Genomic DNA, 20,252 nt, shown 5'->3' on the forward strand with positions numbered 1-20,252 from the left:
TCTTCTCCAGTTTCTTCTTAGTGTAAAAAGGAATGCAACACCTTTCCTCCCTCCTTTTCAGAGTCTGTAAGCAATATATTGGACAGAGACTGTGTCCAACCTACTTATCTTGTACGTACCTCAGTGCTTAGTAAAGTGTCTAACACAAAGCATGTAAAAATGTTATTAACATTATTATTGCTATTATTATCATTATCTTTATTATTATTATTCCTCAATCCAGTTGGACCAACATCACTCTGGTCTCCTACGGGTCAATGCCCCTTTTCCCACCAAACAGCCTGACCACCGCTTCATGAATCTGCTTGGTCTTCACCCCATAGACAACGGGGTTCATCGTCGGAGGCAGCAGCAGGTACAGGTTGGCAATGATGATGTTTACATGGTGGGGTATTGTGTGGCCCCCAAAGCGGTGGGTGAAGAAGGTGAAGAAGGCTGGCACATAGCTGATGATGATGGCAGAGATGTGAGCAGTGCAGGTGCTGAAAGCTTTGCGCTGAGCTTCTGCCGAAGACAGGCTCACCACGGCCCTGAGGATCGCGGTGTAGGATGCAGAAATACAGAAGATGTCAAATCCCCCAATTAGAATGGCAACCATCAGCCCATAGATTGTGTTGACTTTGATGTTACCACAGGACAACTTGGCCACGGACATGTGGTCACAGTAGGTGTGGGGGATGATGTGGCTCCGACAGAAGGGCAGTCTCTTGGTCAAGACAGTGAAGGGAATAATCAGAACAGCCCCCCTGAGGAAAGTGACCAGCCCAGCCTTGGCGATGATGGGGTTGGTCAAGATGGTGGAGTATCTCAGAGGGTAGCAGATGGCCACATAGCGATCCAGGGCCATGAGCATGAGGACTCCGGATTCCATTCCTGTGAAGGTGTGGACAAAGAACATCTGGATGAGACAGGTACTTAAGTCGATCTCCCTTAAATCGAACCAGAAGAGAAGGAGCATTCTGGGCACTGTGCTGCTGCACATGGCCAGGTCTGTGGAAGACAACATGGCCAGGAAGTAGTACATGGGCTGGTGCAGTGCCTCCTCACGAAAGATGAGGTACAGAAGTCCACAGTTCCCCACCATGGCAATGACATATACAGAGCAGAAAGGGAAGGAGAGCCAGGCATGTAGGGCCTCCAGACTTGGGATGCCATTCAGGATGAAAAGCGTTGGGGCGAAGCTGGAGCTGTTACAAAATGACATGCCCACCGCATTCTGCATCACCCTTGATGCTCTGGGGAGGGTGGGGAGAGGAGAGAGGCAGCATTAACAGTTCCAGATCTCCCGGCTGCCAATTTGTCTGGACTGGATGAGGTGCCCACTTCACCTGGATCTCAGAAGGCAGGTGACTCATTCCAGCCCAGGTGTTGTAGATATCCCTCAATCTTGATGTTCAGAAAACAGTATTTCTCCCCAAAACTGCTTGTTCTGACCCAACAAATTGATCTCTTGCCATTTCTGGGCACAAGATCTAGAATTTCCCCAAACCTGCAGGAAGAAGGAGTGATTTCCCACATTGTTCCATCCAAATTCTCCCTGGTCACCCACCCCCCTATCTTCCTGGTTTCATCAATCACCTAGGGCTCATGGAAGCAGCACATGGATATGGATATGGAAGGGGTATACATGTTGCCAACTTGTACTTCCCAAGCGCTTAGTACAGTGCTCTGCACACAGTAAGCACTCAATAAATACAATTGATTGATTGATTGATTGATGGATTGTGCTCCTGACCCTAGGCTTTTTGGTGGCTGTCATGAGCCCGGTTCACACCGTCATGTAAGTCAGCGTCACCGTCACCGCAAGTCTTTAAGTCCATTCCTGGTCCTGTCAGGCACCTCTCCTATAGGTCTGTCCCCACCTCAACCCATCTGGCACTTATTCTATAAGTCTGTCCCTGGTACTCTCTCACCCCGTCAGGTACTCAATGACAAGTCAAACCACAGTGAAACCAAACCACTATGGTATGTAACATAAAGCTTTATTCAATTCTCAGTCTAATTGAAGGGGTAAATACACACACACACACACACACACACACACACACACACACACACACACACACACACACACACACACCCCACCACACACACACACACCCGCGTCTGTTTCCCCAAGTTCATGGTCTCATTTCGGAGGAGTTCAAGGATTCTGGCTGCTCACAGCACATCGTCCTGGTGCAAGTCTTTAGGTGGTTCTTGGCAACCGTGTCATAGACATTTCAGGTCAGGTGGTCTTAGCCGCCCACCGAGGTCAGATTCTTTAGCTCATGACAACCACCTGCTTCAGTTGTTCAGCCCCCATGTTTGGCCCATGCTTGCTCTCTTTGCTCTCTTATTTGGTTGGTCACACCCCCCTCCTCCGGCCCCACCCTTTAATCCACTCATGTTGGTTGCTTCACAGGGGTCGTGGTGGGTCCTGATTTGCTGCTTTGACTTGCCTGCTCTCTCAAGCCATTACTGGATAAAGCCCAGGGGGGACTGCTATCCCTCCTCCCGCATCCACCCCATGGGCTGCTTTTGCAAGGTAGCTTATCTCGTGAACCTCCAGCAGTCCTCCTTCTGCCTGATGGCAAGACAGTTCAGTGTCTCCTCAAGGTCCACCTTCTATGCTATCAGTTCCTCCTCAAATTCCTCCTTCTATGTTGTTCACTGGGTCAAATGATGGTTGCTCGTAAAATGGCTTTTATGTTACAAAATGGAGTCATTCATGCTCATCACAGTGGCCAGTTGATATTCTTAAAGGGATAGTGTAAAATGACATTTAGCAGCTCCCAAAGACATCTCCTGGACATCTGGATCCTTCTGAGGCAGTTTTAAACAAAAAATACAATTCCATCCTCCAACCTGCTCTTCCATGGAGACCTCTTTCATGCCCCAGCAGCTATTGTGAATTCTGCCAGGCCTATTCCTCCCCCTTTAGTCCTCTGGGCTGTACCATCCCTCCCCCACCCCAGACAGATGCCCCTTACTGGGTGCTCAGTGCATGCATATTGGCTAATGTCCCCACCTCCCTCGACCCCCTGTTTCTGGATCTTCCTCTCACAAGATGTCCTGTTGTATTTACAACAAACACATAATGTCCATGGCATCTCAGAAGAGGATTTAGAAATGATGAAGTCTTACCCGAACACTGGCTGGAACCTGGCTGTCTGAAGAACGTGGAAGGCAAGTGGAAGAATGAGATTCGGGAGCATCAGGCTATGGGTTGGATGAGGGTGCGGGTTTGACTTAATGTTTCTGTGGCCCTTCCCCAGGGGGTTCTCCAGCCAGCATGGCCTCAGATGTTTGCACTTCCTTCTCTCATTGGCTCAAAGGCTCCTAGGGCAGAGGAATAAGTATCATATTCCCAGAGCTGAGGCTCTTCAGAGCCTTTGAGCTAATCTGAGGAGAAAAACATAAAGTGCAAAAACGTTTACCAATGTCCCTATGGTTGAATTTGAGGATACAGGGGCTCTTCGTAATGAACTCCTAGCCACCTGATGGAAGGTTCCTGACATCAAAGAGACCAGCCTCCTGCCTCCTGGAATGGCTATGTGCACTCCAGTTGAAAGCATGGCATGTTTCTTTTAAGATCTCCATTCAGCAACTATCCCAGTATTTATCAAACACAGTGTTAACAATCCTCACTATCAGAATTTTTTCTTCTATCTAACCTAAATTGTCTTTAATGTAGTTTGCTCTGTTTTCAGTGGAAATAAAACCCATCATTTCCATTAAATAACAAGATTAAGCTAATTGTAGACCTTCTATTCTGAATAATTGCTACCCCCCAAACTTTAATAAGCCCTCCTCTTCCTCCTCCTCCCTCTCTTCCTAGTCCTCCACCCACCCTTCTCCTCATCCTCCTCCACCCCTTCTCCTCTTCTTCTTCCTCTTCCATGTTCTTGCCCTCCCCATCCTCCTCCCCCTTCTCATCTTCCTACTTCTCCTTCTCCTTCTCCTCCCCTCCCCTCCTTCTCCTTCTCTTCCTTTTTTCTTCATGATTCTCTTTCTCCTCCTCCTCACCCTTCTAATCCTCCTTATCCTTGATCTATTCTTTCTCCTCCTCCTCCTCCTTTTCCCTCATCAGTATCTTGGGCATAGTAATAATCCATATTTATTGAGCATCTGTTGTGTGGTGAGCACTGTCATGATTACTTGGAAATGTACATTAAAATGAAAACATATTTCTATCTCTAAAAAGTTTGTGAACTGTAATGGATCATAGACAGACATACATTGTATACATACAGAGGGAACAGGAAGAATATTTTAGCGTATTTCATTTATTTTGTTATTTATGCTATTTGTTCATTTTTCCTCAGGGAACATAGCTTTATGGAGAAAATCAAAAAATGAAAGCATAAATGACAAAATAAATGCAATAAATTATTTTACATATACATAAATGCTACTGTGGCTATTGAAATGGAATGACAGGGGACATGGTAAGTAATTGGAAGAGGAGGGCTTTCAGGAAGAGTTTAAAGATGTTAAGAAACATGGTTCAGAAGATTTGAAGGGAGAAGGAGTTCCAAGGAGGAGGAAGGATGTGAGGAATGGGTTGCACATTGAAGCGCCAAGTGAGAGAAACTGTACAAAGATTAGCTTGGGACATGAAAAGATTGGGTGCTGGGATTCAGATGGGACAGAGAGCAGAGATGCAAGGAGACAGCTGGTGGAGAGCCATGAATCTAATTCTCAGGAGTTTCTCTCTAATTCTGTGAAATTCAGATTTGCAGAGAGAAGTTGGTGGCTACTGGACAGTTTGAGGAAGGAAGTGATAAATTCTGAACTGTACTTTAGGAAGTTTGATTCAGTAAGTAGAGTGTTAGGGAGGGAAGAGGACAGGCTGGAAGTAAGTGGGGCAGTAAAGAGGCTGATGAAGGAGTCCAGCAGGAGGTTACAAAGCCTTGGACCATGTGGGTGCCTATAAAGATGAAGAGAGGAGGGAGAGGGTCTGGAAAATATTGTTGAGGTACTGTTTCCTTCACCATGAGAAGCAGCATGACATAGTGGATACAGTATGGACCTGGGAGTAAGAAAGACATGGGTTCTAATCTCTGTTTCTCTTCATGTCTGCTCTGGGATCTTGCACAAGTCACTTCACTTCTCTGTGCCTCAGTTATGTCATCTGTAAAACGGGGACTGAGATTGTGAGCCCCACGTGGGAAAAGGGTTGTGACCAACCTGATTCACTTATATTTTCCCCAGTACTTAGTGCAGTGCTTGGCACACAGTAAGTGCTGAACAATTATTACTATTACTATTATTAACTCTTCTAACCTCTCTCCCTTCACCCTAAAACCTCTTCTAGTTGGAGACCTGCCCAGCAATAAGTGCAATCAGAAAGATCTTGTGTGATCTTCTCTGCCATGTCCACCCTACCACTTAATCCTCTGAAAACCCTTTGAAGGCTTCTGAATGCAAGCATCCCAGCACTGGATTCCTGCTTCAGGCCCAGATGTTATCATCAAGGATTTCCTTCAGGACTTTTCCAACATTTGAGGTCAGGTTCCCCAGACCTTGGCCAGCAAAAAGACTTCCCTCCCAGGGATTGTGTCTAGTCACAGTGTCCTCCTCAGCTCTTCTGAACCCTGCAGCAAGAAGAATTTAGGTTAGAATAAGGAAGAATATTTTAGCTGGAAATGGTGAGGGACCCTGAATCGATAGAACACTCTCTTTTTTTGAAAAAGGAGAGAACAACATCTAAGAATTGGGAGAGAGAAGCAGTATGGCTCAGTAGGAAAGAACACAGGCTTTGGAGTCAGAGGTCATGGGTTCAAATCCCAGCTCAGCCAATTGTCAGCTGTGTGACTTTGGGCAAGTCACTTAACTTCTCTGTGCCTCAGTTATCTCATCTGTAAAATGAGGATGAAGTCTGTGAGCACCCCGTGGGGCAACCTGATCACCTTGTAACCTCCCCAGTGCTTTGCACATAGTAAGAACTTAATAAATGCCATCAGTATTATTATCCCCATCATCATTTCTGCCCCCACAGTCCCATCAGCAGCATTATTATTATCATCAGCAGCCCCACTGTCATTCCCAATATCACTGTTGTCATCACTATGATCAAATTTATCCATCATGATTATTGTCATTGCCACCACCATCACTACAATCATCAGAGTTCCCACATGATCCCTCCTTGTCTGGCCCCTCTATGCTCCTCAAGTTCACCCCACTTCTCCCCCAACTCACCACCTTCCCCAGCTGACTAAGAGCCAAGCCGCCTCCCCCTCAGAGTCCAGTCTCATGGAAACGAGACTCTTAATGGATCAGAAGGAGGTGGAACTGCTAAATGTCCCACTCCTACGATGAAAAGTGAAAGCTCTTAAAGGATCTTGGGCCTAAACCTTTGAGTCTAGCAAGAGAAGAGCTAATCTCTATGCCCCAATGGCAGGGAGGCACAGCTGAGTCTTTTCTCCACCAGACGACCTAGAAGACCAGCCAGTCTAGCTACCTATATAAGCTTCACCCTTGGGCCTCTTGGTTGCGGGGGGAGGGGGTGCTGTGATGCCCTTGACAACCTTGGCAAGGACCTCAAGCTCACAAAAGCAATCTATTGCCAATCCCTTCATTCCTGCCCCATAGGACTCATTGCAAAGGATAACCTGGGGTTGGGGGCTCAGATTGAGCCCCTTTCTTGTCCTTTAGAAACCCCTGCTGATGTAGAAATGATTGGGATAATAATTGTGGTATTCATTTAGCACTTACTACTTGCCAAGCACAGTACTAAACCCTGGGGCAAATACAAGATTACCAGGTTAAACACAGTAGCTGTCCCTCATGGGGCTCACAGCCTAAGTGGAAGGGAGAACTCAGATACTAATATTTGTTAAGCACTTACTATGTGCCAAACATTGCACTAAACTCTGAGGAAATACAAGTGACTCATGTTGGACACAGTCCCTGTCCCACATGGGGCTCACAGTAGAATGAAGAGGGAGAACAGGTATTGAGTCCCCATTTTACAGATGAGAAAACTGAGTCAAAGAGAAGTTAAAGGACTTTCCCGAAGACACATAACAGTCAAGTGCAGAGCCAGGGTAGAACACAGGTCCCCTTGTATTCATTCATTCATTCATTCATTCAATTGCACTTATTAAAGCATTTACTGTGTGTACAGCTCTGTACTAAAATTTGGGAGAGTATAATACAGAACAGCGTGGTTCAGTGGAGAGAGCCCGGGCTTTGGAGTCAAAGCTCATGGGTTCAAATCCCGGCTCTGCCACTTGTCAGCTGTGTGACTTTGGGAAAGTCACTTAACTTCTCTGTGCCTCAGTTACCTCATCTGTAAAATGGGGATTAAGACTGTGAGCCCCTGTGGGACAACCTGATCACCTTGTAACCTCCCCAGTGCTTAGAACAGTGCTTTGCACGTAGTTAGCGCTTAATAAATGCCATCATCATTATTATTATTATACAGTAATAAGCAGACACATTCCCTACCTGGGCCCAAGAAAGTGTGATATAGACCCAAAATGACCCAAGATTACTAACGTATTCATTAAATAATAATAATAATGGCCAAAATGACCCAAGAATACTAACATATTCATTAAATAATAATAATAATGGCATTTATTAAGTGCTTACTATGTGCAAAGCACTGTTCTAAACGCTGGGGAGGTTACAAGGTGATCAGGTTGTCCCACCGGGGGCTCACAGTCTTAATCCCTATTTTTCAGATGAGGGAACTGAGGCCCAGAGAAGTTAAGTGACTTGCCCAAAGTCACACAGCTGACAACTGGCAGAGCTGGGATTTGAACCCCTGACCTCTGACTCCAAAGCCCGTGCTCTTTCCACTGAGCCACGCTGCTCAGCACAGCACAGTGCTAAACTCTGGGGTAGATACAAGATAAGCAGATCAAAGTCTCTGTCAATCAATCAACTGATAGTATTCACTGAGCACTGTACTAAGCACTTGGGAGATTAGAACACAATGGCTAAACATGATTCCTACCCTCAAGGAGCTTGCAACCTGGGACTCACAATCTAAGATGTAGGAAGAGCAGGAATCTTATCCTCAGATGAGGAAACTGGCTTCTGTCCCCTTCATTCCACAGAAACTCTTCTCTCAAATTCACCAATGATCTCTTTTTTGCCAAATCCAATGGCCTCTACTCCATCCTAATCCTCCTCGATCTTTCAGCTGCCTTCAACAATATGGACCACTCTCTTCCCCTGGAAGTGTTAACCAACCTTGGCTTCACTGACTTTGTCCTCTCCTGGTTCTACTATTATCTCTCTGGCTGTTCATTCTCAGTCTCCTTTGTGGGCTCCTCCTCCTCCTCCCATACTCTAACTATGGGGGTCCCTCAAGGTTCAGTTCTGGGTCCCCTTCTATTCTCCATCTACACTCGCTCCCTTAGAGAACTGACTCGCTCCCATGGCTTCAACTACCATCTCTTTGCAGTTGATACCCAAATCTACATCTCCTCCCCTGATCTCTCTCCCTGTCTCCAGGCTTGCACCTCCTCCTGCCTTCAAGACACCTCTACTTGGATGTCCTCCCGTCACCTCAATCTTAACATGTCCAAAACAGAGTTCCTTATCTTTCCACCCAAACTCTGTCCTCTTCCCGACTTTCACTATAGATGGCCCCACCATCCTTTCAGTCTCACAAGCCCGTAAACTTGACACTGTCCTTGGCTCCTTTCTCTCATTCAACCCACATATTCAATTCATCACCAAATCCTATCATTCCCACTTTGATGACATAGCTAAGATCTGCCCTTTCCTCTCCATCCAAATTGCTACCACAATAATATAATCACTCATCCTAACTCACCTAGATTATTGCATCAGCCTCCATGATGACCTCCCAACCTCCTGTCTCTTCCCCACTCCAGTCCAAACTTCGCTCCACTGCCCTTCTCTTCCTAGACTCAAAAACGCTAAGGACATGTCACCCTGCACCTCAAAAATCTCCAATGGCTGCCCATCCACCTCTGTAGCAAACAAAAACTCCTCACCGTTGGCTTTAAAGCACTCCATCACCTTGCCCCCTCCTACCTTTCCTTGCTTCTCTCCTTCTACAACCCAGCCCACATACTTCACTCCTCTGGTGCTAACCTTCTCACTGTGCCTCAATCTCTCCTATCTCACCAACAACCACTGGTCCACATCCTGTCTCTGGTCTGGAATGCTCTCTCTCCTCAAATCCAACAATTTCTCTCCCCCTCTTCAAAGCCTATCTGAAGGCACATCTCCCCCAAGAAGCCTTCCAAGACCAAGCCCCACTTTTCCTCCTCTCCCACTCCCTTCTGCATCACTCCAACTTGCTCCCTTTGCTCTTTCCCCATCTCCCAGCCCCACAGCATTTATGTATATATCTGTAATTTTGTTTATTTGTATTGATGTCTGTCTGCTCCTGCCTCTGACCACCCTGGACTGTGAGATCGTTGTGGGCAGTGAATATCACTGTTTATTGTTGTATTGTACTTTCCCAAGTGCTTAGTACAGTGCTCTGCACACAGTAAGTGCTTAATAAATATAATGGGATGAATGAATGAATGAAATTGAGGTACAAAGATGTCAAGTGGCTTGGCTAAGGCCACCCAACAGCAACTGCTAAAGCTGGGATTAGCACCCAGATCTCCTGACTCCTGCTTTTTTTCTGCTAGACTATGCTGCTTTCCTGAGCCTCCTAGCACTGGCTATGGAGCGACAGTCTGCTAGAACAGAGATTGCTTCAGTCATTTCAGCCCCATGTGATCCTGAGGAGAAGGCTCTCTCAACAGGAGGATACTTCCCCCTACTCATCACTTTCCCCAGCTGACTAAGAACCAAGACACCTCCCTCTCAGAATCCAATCTCCTTGGAAAAACCAGACACCTAACAGATCAGGAGGTGGAACTGGTAAATATCCCACTCCCACCATGAAAAGTGAAAGCTCTTAAAGGATCTTGGCCTAAACCTTTGAGTCTAGGAAGAGAAGGGCTAATTCAGGGCTAATTCCTATACTAATCTCTAGAAGACCAGCCAGTCCAGCTACCCATACCTGCTTCAACCTTGGAAATCTTTGGGGGGCTGTGATTGGAGGCTGTTGTGATTGGAGCAGCTATCTTCACACCCAAGAATGGGGCTGCTCCCTCCTCTCCAGCAGAGAGTGATAGGGATCCAGTCAGAATCCTCATTGCTGAACCTCTTCCCAACACTGAGGACAGGGCCCCGCAGAGAAAGCAATTCATCATGATCATGATAATAATATGATGAATAATAATAGAACATGGCAACTTGGTCGGGGGTAAGGGAGCAGACAGGTCAGTGGAAAAATAACAGAGGTAGTTCTGATGTGCCAGAAGGGGCCAAGGAGCAGCAATACAGTTTGTTTTTTGGGTGGTTTTTTTTGTTACTCGGGTGGATATTTTCTATGGCCACAGAAAGGAAGTAAACTCTCTCCATTCATGAAATAATCTCATCTTTTATCTCTCATTTTCTTCATTTCTTCTGTGTTGTTCTATTGTCCCTCACTTTTGGGGCAGAAAACCCTTAGGCTTCCCCTGGATAGCTGCTGGAGTTTTGAGGGGCCTACTGGGCTTCTTCTGGGTTAATTTATCTTCCCCTCAGGTTACATAAACCCTACTACTACCTCAGTACATTTGAACCAACTACTCTGTTTGCACTCACACCCACCTTTAGCGTCTCTGTATGTGTGAACTTATACATCCTTTTATGCAAGCAAGCACTCATTGTTATCCTTTTTGCCTTCTTTCTTTGATCTGTAAATTGTTTTATTTTCAATTCATTTATTCATTCAATTTTATTTATTGGGTGCTTACTGAGTGCAAAGCACTGACTAAGTGCTTGGGAGAGTATGATATAACAATAAAAAGACATAATCCCTACCCAGAAGGAACTTACAGTCTAGAGGTGGGGAGACAGATATCAATAAAAATAAACAAATTACAGATATGTATATAAGTGCTGTGGGGCTGGGAGGGGAAAAAACAGAGGGAGTAAGTCAGGATGATGTAGAAGGGAGAGGGAGAAGAGGAAAGGTGGGGGCTTAGTCTGGGCAGGCCTCTTGGAGGAGGTGTGCCTTCAATAAAACTTTGAAGAGGTCGGGGGTGGGGGGGTGTAATTGTCTATCAGATTTGAGGTGGGAGGGCATTCCATGCCAGAGACTGGATGTGGGCTAGGGGTCGATGGCGAGATAGCTGAGATGGAGGCCCAGTGAGAAAGTTAGCATTAGAGGAGCAAAGTGTGCGGAATGGGTTTCAGAAGGAGAGTAGTAAGGAGAGGTAGGAGAGGGCAAGATGGAGTGCTTTAAAGCCAAAGTTGAAGATTCAATCTCCTCTGCTCGACTGTAAACTCCTTGAAGGCAGGGATTGTACTAATGATATTACACTCTCCTAAACACCTCATTCAAGGGGCTCCACAAATATTATTGGTATATAATCAGTGAGTCTTACTTTAAGATAGGGCTCATCTTCACTGGTGATGCCTTAGACAAACCCTTAAATGTTTCCCATACAAATATTGGAGGAATGAGAGTTGGTGGCCAATCAATTAATCAATCAATGGTATTTTTTGAGTGTTTACTATGTACAGAGAACAGTATTAAGCTCTTGGGAGAGTACAATACAAAAGAGTTGGTAGACTCATTCCCTGCCCATAAGGATTTTAAAGTCTACAGTGGGAGACATACATTTATTTAAAAATGCAGTTACATTAATGATGGCATTTATTAATTCCTTACTATGTGCAAAGCACTGTTCTAAGCACAGAGGGCATACAAGGTAATCAGGTTGTCCCACGGGGGGCTCACAGGCTTCATCCCCATTTCACAGATAAGGGAGCTGAGGCCCGGAGAAGTGAAGTGACTTGCCCAAAGTCACACAGCTGACAAATGACAGAGCCAAGATTTGAACCCATGCCCTCTGACTCCAAAGCCCATGCTCTTTCAACTGAGCCACGCTGCTTCTCTCGATCTTCTGGATCTGTATCCTTTAAGCACTCGATATTCACCAGCACCCTCAGCCCCACAGGACTTGCTTATGGAAAGAGACTACCTGATCACTTTGTAACCTCCCCAGTGCTTAGAACTGTGCTTTGCACGTAGTAAGCGTTTAATAAATGCCAACATTATTATTATTATTATCCAGGCACATAGACAAAGCAGAAGAAAGAGGGAGTTGGGAAAATGAGGGCTTAGTCAGGGGAGACTGGGGATGAATGTGGCAAAGGCTCTGTTATCTTCATATTTCAACTAGGGGGTCCAAGGCTGGAGCAGGGAAAATTATTTTTCCTTGATTTCTTTTGGACCTGAAGAGAATGGCTAGAGAGTCTTCCCTGACTAAATAACACCCCAAGTCACAACCAGGCAGCAGCTGCCTCTAGCACCAACCAATTTATTCAGTGTGGCTGTGAGCCCCACGTGGGACAACCTGATCACCTTGTCACCTCCCCAGTGCTTAGAACAGTGCTTTGCACATAGTAAGCACTTAATAAATGCCATCATCATTATTATTATTATTCAGTGTCACCCACAGCACTCGAAGTTACATGTATAATTGATTTTAAAGTCAATTCATTTATTCTGATCACACTATTGTAAAGACTTCAATGTCTGTCTCTCCCTGTAGAGAGCAAGCCCCCAGCTGATGACAGCAATGCCAGGAGATGAGAAGCAGCATGGTCTAAGCGGAAAGAGCACAGTCCAGGAAGTCAGTGGACTGGGTTTTAATCCCAGGTCTGCCAATGGCCTGGTGGGTCGTTTGGGGCTACTCATTTAACAACTCTGGGCCTCAGTTTCCTCATCTATAAAATGGGGATTGAATATTTGCTCTTCCTTCCCCTTAATGTGAGCCCCACTGGGATAAGGGACTCTGTCCAATCTGATTATCTTGCATCTGCTCCAGTGCTTAGTTCAGTGCTTGACACAGAGTATATGCTTAACAAATACAACAGTTATTATTACTACCACTATCTTCCTTGTCCCAGAAGCCCACAGTGCTACCCTTGACTCTGCACTATTATTCAACTCTCACATGAAATCACAGCCACATCCTGCTTGCTCTTCATGCACAACATCTGGGAGATCTGCCCTCTCCACCCAGCACTAAGTTCCTCTCTGGTCTTCCTGCCTTCAGCCTCTCCCTAGTCCAGTCTATGCTACACACTGCTGCAGAGATCATCGTCCTGAAACATCTCTTGGCCCACACATCCTCTCTCCTCAAAATCCCCCCTATTGAACTCCTGTGTCTCTCCACATTCATTCATTCAATCGTATTTATTGAGTGCTTACTGTGTGCAGAGCACTGTACTAAGCACTTGAGAAGTACAAGTCGGCGACATCCCTACCCAACAACGGGCTCACAGTCTAGAAGGGAGAGTCAGACAACAAAACAAAACATGTGGACAGGTGTCAAGTCATTGCAGGGACAGCAGTCGTAAGTCCGGCATGCAGGCTCGCACCTCCCGGCAGAGGTTAGGTAATAATAATAATAATAATGGCATTTATTAAGCACTTACTATGTGCAAAGCACTTTTCTAAGCGCTGGGGAGGTTACAAAGTGATCAGGTTGTCCCACTGGGGGCTCAAAGTCTTAATCCCCATTTTACAGGAGCTCACCTCCTCCAGGAGGCCTTCCCAAACTGAGCCCCTTCTTTCCTCTCCCCCTCGTCCCCCTCTCCATCTCCCCATCCTACCTCCTTCCCTTCCCCACAGCACCTGTATATATGTATATATGTTTGCACATATTTATTACTCTATTTATTTATTTTACTTGTACATATCTATTCTATTTATTTTATTTTGTTAGTATGTTTGGTTTTCTTCTCTGTCTCCCCCTTTTAAACTGTGAGCCCACTGTTGGGTAGGGACTGTCTCTATATGTTGCCAACCTGTACTTCCCAAGCGCTTAGTACAGTGCTCTGCACACAGTAAGCGCTCAATAAATACGATTGATTGATTGATTTACAGATGAGGTAACTGAGGCCCAGAGCAGTTAAGTGACTTGTCCAAAGTCACAATCAATCAATCGTATTTATTGAGCGCTTACTGTGTGCAGAGCACTGTTGTAAGCGCTTGGGAAGTACAAGTTGGCAACATATAGAGACAGTCCCTACCCAACAGTGGGCTCACAGTCTAGAAGGGGGAGAGCTTGTCAGCTGTCACACAGCTGACAAGTGGCGGAGCCGGGATTTGAACCCATGACCTCCGACTCCAAAGTCTGGGCTGTTTCCACTGAGCCAAACTGCTCCAGCGGGAACCCACAACGCAACCACCGGCGACATCGTCCGCCTAGACCCCACACTAGCCCGATGCGGCGAGCCTCTGGGCGGACCCGGCTCTCACCGCCGCCTCCTCCCCGCCCTCGAATCGTCACCGCGCCCCTCCAATCCCCAGCTCCCCCGCACAACGACCCCCAACACGCACCCTCACGGAGGCGGGGTGGGACGGGGAAGAAAGAGGACGACGGGGTCTCCCCCTCGTCCCCCTCTCCATCCCCCCCATCTTACCTCCTTCCCTTCCCCACAGCACCTGTATATATGTATATATGTGAAAGAGAACGATGGGGTCTCCACCTCGTCCCCCTCTCCATCCCCCCCATCCTACCTCCTTCCCTTCCCCACAGCACCTGTATATATGTATATGTGTTTGTACATATTTATTACTCTATTTATTTATTTTACTTGTACATATCTATTCTATTTATTTTATTTTGTTAGTATGTTTGGTTTTGTTCTCTGTCTCCCCCTTTTAGACTGTGAGCCCACTGTTGGGTAGGGACCGTCTCTATATGTTGCCAACTTGTACTTCCCAAGCGCTTAGTACAGTGCTCTGCACACAGTAAGCGCTCAATAAATACGATTGATTGATTGATTGATTGATTGATTGTTTGAGACACGGGGCGGAGAGAGAATGAGAGCGAGAGCGCGCGGGGTAAGTGAGCGCCCAGCCGCCCCGAGGGCCCAACCGCGGAGATGGGCTCCGCCTTAGGGCGCGCCAGCTTTCTCCCTCTCCCCCCGCCCCAACACCAGAATTCCCCAGGAGGGGAATGTTGGGAGGGCCGTCGGGGGGCGGCTCCGCGAAGGGGCGATCCGGAGAACGGCCGGAGGAGAGACTGGGGAAGGGGGCCTCCCAAGCGCGGGAGAGGAGAGGGACAGGGGGAGTTGGGGGTGGCCTTCTCCTCCGCCCAACTCGCCCCCCACACACACTTTTGTGGAGCGGGGTGCGCTCAGCCCCCGACCTTCCACCACCGGCTCCGGAGCCCCCAGGCACCATCGTCGCGCCCCAGCGACACCCTACAACCACGCCGCGACCCCCGATGATGCAAACAGTCTTCACCATCTGCGTCAAGGCTTCCAACCATCTGGCGTGGCTCAGTGGAAGGAGCCCGGGTTTTGGAGTCAGAGGACATGGGTTCGAATTCCGACTCCGCCAATTGTCAGCTGGGTGACTTTGGGCAAGTCACTTAACTTCTCTGGGCCTCAGTTACCTCATCTGGGAAATGGGGATTGAGACTGTGAGCCCCACCGTGGGACAACCTGATCACCTTGTAACTTCCCCAGGGCTTAGAACAGTGCTTTGCACATAGTAAGTGCTTAATAAATGCCATTATTATTATCATTTTTCCTATCAGCTCTTTTCACCTCCTTTTCCCTAAATACTGCTTTATTCCACCCAAACAAACCTTCTATCTGTACCTCACTCATGCTGCTCCCCTGCCTTGGAATTCTCTCCCTCCCCACATTAAACAGACAACAGCTCTCCCAACATTCAAATCCTTCCTTAAATCTCACCTCTTCCAACAACTTTTCCCCAGTTGTTTTCCCAACCCCCTGAGCTATAACATGCCTTCATTCATCCATTCATTCATTCAATCGTATTTATTGAGTGCTTACTGTGTGCAGAGCACTGTACTAAGCACTTTGGAAGTACAAATCGGCAACATATAGAGACGGTCCCTACCCAACAATGGGTTCACAGTCAACTCTGGCACTTATGAATTATTTACACCCTTTACTAATTTTGACTACTCAAGTAGATACTTTTAAGTTTGTCTCTTCATTTAGAATATAGGCTCCTTTTGGGCAGGGAAAATGTCACTTCCTTATTCTGCATTTCCCAAGCACACTGTACTATGTGCTACACCTAGTGATTGCTCAATAAATGCTGCTGTTGCTATTACTATTACTACCATTACTATTACCATTACTACTTCTATTCATTGTTAGGGAACATATATTGTGTTCTGTTGAATTTCCCAGGCACGCACTTAGCTGCTTTCCTGCTCCTCCCCTCCCAGAGCCCCCAGTGCATGAATCAAGTCTGATTGTACAAGTATATGTCCAAGACTGAACTCCTTGTCTTCCCTCCCAAACCCTGCCCTCTCCCTGACTTTTCCATCACTGTTGATGGCACTACCATCCTTCCCATCTCACAAGCCCGCAACCTTGGTGTCTCTCTCATTCACCCCTCACATCCAAGCCGTCACCAAAACCTGCTGGTCTCACCTCCACAACATTGCCAAGATCTGCCCTTTCCTCTCCATCCAAACCGCTACCCTGCTCGTTCAAGCTCTCATCCTATCCCATGTGGATTACTGTATCAGCCTCCTCTCCGATCTCCCATCCTCTTGTTTCTCCCCACTTCAATCCATACTTCACGCCGCTGCCCGGATTATATTTGTCCAGAAACACTCTGGGCATGTTACTCCCCTCCTCAAAAATCTCCAGTGGCTACCAATCAACCTACGCATCAGGCAGAAACTCTTCACCCTTGGCTTCAAGGCTCTCCATCACCTCGCCCCCTCCTACCTCACCTCCCTTCTCTCAATCAATCAATCAATCAATCGTATTTATTGAGCGCTTACTATGTGCAGAGCACTGTACTAAGCGCTTGGGAAGTACAAATTGGCAACACATAGAGACAGTCCCTACCCAACAGTGGGCTCACAGTCTAAAAGGGGGAGACAGAGAACAGAACCAAACATACCAACAAAATAAAATAAATAGGATAGAAATGTACAAGTAAAATAAATAAATAAATAAATAAATAGAGTAATAAATATGTACAACCATATATACATATATACAGGTGCTGTGGGGAAGGGAAGGAGGTAAGATGGGGGGATGGAGAGGGGGACGAGGGGGAGAGGAAGGAAGGGGCTCAGTCTGGGAAGGCCTCCTGGAGGAGGTGAGCTCTCAGCAGGGCCTTGAAGGGAGGAAGAGAGCTAGCTTGGCGGAGGGGCAGAGGGAGGGCATTCCAGGCCCGGGGGATGACGTGGGCCGGGGGTCGACGGCAGGACAGGCGAGAACGAGGTACAGTGAGGAGATTAGCGGTAGAGGAGCGGAGGTTGCGGGCTGGGCAGTAGAAGGAGAGAAGGGAGGTGAGGTAGGAGGGGGCAAGGTGATGGAGAGCCTTGAAGCTGAGGGTGAGGAGTTTCTGCCTGATGCGCAGATTGATTGGTAGCCACTGGAGATTTTTGAGGAGGGGAGTGATATGCCCAGAGCGTTTCTGGACAAAGATAATCCGGGCAGCGGCATGAAGTATGGATTGAAGTGGAGAGAGACACAAGGATGGGAGATCAGAGAGAAGGCTGGTGCAGTAGTCCAGACGGGATAGGATGAGAGCTTGAATGAGCAGGGTAGCAGTTTGGATGGAGAGGAAAGGGCGGATCTTGGCAATGTTGTGGAGCTGAGACCGGCAGGTTTTGGTGACGGCTTGGATGTGAGGGGTGAATGAGAGAGCGGAGTCGAGGATGACACCAAGGTTGCGGGCTTGTGAGACGGGAAGGATGGTAGTGCCGTCAACAGAGATGGGAAAGTCAGGGAGAGGACAAGGTTTGGGAGGGAAGACAAGGAGCTCAGTCTTCGACATGTTGAGCTTTAGGTGGCGGGCGGACATCCAGATGGAGATGTCTTGAAGGCAGGAGGAGATGCGAGCCTGGAGGGAGGGGGAGAGAGCAGGGGCAGAGATGTAGATCTGGGTGTCATCAGCGTAGAGATGATAGTTGAAGCCGTGGGAGCGAATGAGGTCACCAAGGGAGTGAGTGTAGATTGAGAACAGAAGGGGACCAAGCACTGAACCTTGGGGAACCCCCACAGTAAGAGGATGGGAGGGGGAGGAGGAGCCTGCAAAAGAGACTGAGAAAGAACGACCGGAGAGATAAGAGGAGAACCAGGAGAGGACGGAGTCTGTGAAGCCAAGGTCAGATAGCGTGTTGAGGAGAAGGGGGTGGTCCACAGTGTCAAAGGCAGCTGAGAGGTCGAGGAGGATTAGGACAGAATATGAGCCGTTGGATTTGGCAAGCAGGAGGTCATTGGTGACTTTTGAGAGGGCAGTTTCCGTGGAATGAAGGGGACGGAAGCCAGACTGGAGGGGGTCGAGGAGAGAGTTGTTGTTGAGGAATTCTAGGCAGCGCGTGTAGACAACTCGTTCAAGGAGTTTGGAAAGGAATGGTAGGAGGGATATGGGACGATAACTAGAAGGTGAGGTGGGGTCAAGAGAGGGTTTTTTTAGGATGGGAGAGACATGGGCATGTTTGAAGGCAGAGGGGAAGGAACCAGTGGAGAGTGAGCGGTTGAAGATGGAAGTTAAGGAGGGGAGAAGGGATGGAACGAGAGATTTCATAAGATGAGAGGGAATGGGGTCAGAAGCACAGGTGGCCGGAGTAGCACTTGAGAGGAGGAAGGAGAGTTCCTCTGAGGATACCGCTGGGAAGGATGGGAGAGTAGCAGAGAGTGTTGAGAGCCGGGGGGATGGAGAAAGGGGGGAAGAGACTTTGGGGAGGTCGGACCTGATGGATTTAATTTTGTTAATGAAGTAGGAGGCCAGATCGCTGGGGGTGAGGGAAGGAGGAGGGGGAGGAACCGGGGGCCTGAGAAGGGAGTTGAATGTACGGAAGACCTGGCGGGGGTGATGGGCATGGGTGTCAATAAGGGAGGAGAAATAATTTTGTCTGGCAGAAGAGAGGGCTGAGTTAAGGCAGGAAAGGATAAACTTGAAGTGAACGAGGTTGGCATGGTGTTTAGACTTTCGCCAGCAGCGTTCGGCAGCTCGAGCATAAGAGCGAAGGAGGCGGACAGTGGCAGTGATCCAGGGTTGTGGGTTAGTGGTGCGAGAGCGGCGAAGGGAAAGGGGAGCGAGTGAGTCAAGCTGATTAGAAAGGGTAGAGTTGAGAGCAGTAATCTGATCATCAAGACTGGGTAGAGAGGAGAGGGCGGCGAGGTGGGGTGTGAGGCGCTCCGAAAGATGGGTGGGGTCCAGAGAGCGGAGATCTCTGTGAGGGAGTAATACGGATTTACAGGGGAAAGGAGTGTGAGTGAGGAGGCAGGTGAGAAGATTATGATCAGAGAGAGGGATAACAGAGTTGGTGAAGGTGGACACAGTGCAGCGGTAGGAGATGATGAGGTCGAGGGTATGACCAAGTTGGTGAGTGGACGAGGTGGGGTGGAGGAAGAGGTTGGCAGCGTCAAGGAGAGATAGAAGGCGGGCGGCAGAGGAGTCGTTAGGGATATCCATGTGGATATTGAAGTCTCCGAGGATCAGAGTGGGCATGGAGAAGGAGAGAAGGAAGGTGAGGAAGGGGTCAAAGTCGTTAAAGAAGTTGGAAGTGGGGCCGGGAGGGCGGTAGATGACGGCTACAAGAATCTGGAGGGGGTGGTAGAGGCGAATAATGTGGGCTTCAAAGGAAGGGAAGGAAAGGGAAGGGGGAGGAGGGATAGTGTGGAAGCGACATTGGGGGGCGAGAAGGAAACCGACACCTCCTCCTTTTCCGGTGAGTCTGGGGGAGTGGGAGAAGAAGAGGCCTGCACTGCAGAGAGCAGCAGAAGAGACTGTGTCGTCCGGCGACAGCCATGTTTCAGTTAGGGCGAGGAGGAGTAGAGAACTGGAAAGGAAAAGGTCCAGGATGAAAGGGGTCTTACTTAAAACGGAGCGGGGGTTCCAGAGGCCACACTTGGCAGCAGCTGTCGAGGGTGGGGAGGGAGGGGGAAGGGTGCAAGGGGTGGGGAGGGTTTGGATTGGGATGAGTTGACGGGGGCCTGGGTGGGGAGAGTGGGAAGGGGGGGTGGCGATGGGAAAGGAGAACTGGGATGGGGGTGGGGGCGGGGAGAAGGGGAGGGAGGGGGGCGGGGTGGGAGAAGCGGAGGACCTGCGTTGGTACAGAGGAATCCTTGGTAGGGGGTGAGGGGGAGCGGTCTTGGTGGGTGAGAGGGAGGGAAACAGCTGGGTGGGAGAGGGGAAGGGGAAGGTGAGGAATGGGAATGGCAGTTGGGAGCAAGGGAACTGAAAGTTCATGGTGAGGTCA

The 20,252-nt window shown here is 48.1% G+C and overlaps 1 protein-coding gene across 1 annotated transcript; it reads right to left on the bottom strand.

The window, feature by feature from the left end:
* Positions 1 to 247: 247 nt before the first annotated feature.
* LOC119943263 (olfactory receptor 52N4-like) lies at positions 248 to 1,204 on the bottom strand. Its single transcript, XM_038764081.1, has one exon. It carries the CDS (start codon positions 1,202 to 1,204, stop codon positions 248 to 250), a length of 957 nt encoding a protein of 318 aa, XP_038620009.1.
* Between the last annotated feature and the right edge of the window lie 19,048 nt (positions 1,205 to 20,252).

Source organism: Tachyglossus aculeatus, chromosome 2 (genome assembly GCF_015852505.1).
Source record: "Tachyglossus aculeatus isolate mTacAcu1 chromosome 2, mTacAcu1.pri, whole genome shotgun sequence".
Taxonomy (NCBI): Eukaryota; Metazoa; Chordata; class Mammalia; order Monotremata; family Tachyglossidae; genus Tachyglossus; species Tachyglossus aculeatus.

Bases quoted from the DNA above. Each gene is read 5' to 3' on its own strand.
- LOC119943263 (XM_038764081.1), bottom strand. From the start codon at position 1,204: ATGTCATTTTGTAACAGCTCCAGCTTCGCCCCAACGCTTTTCATCCTG.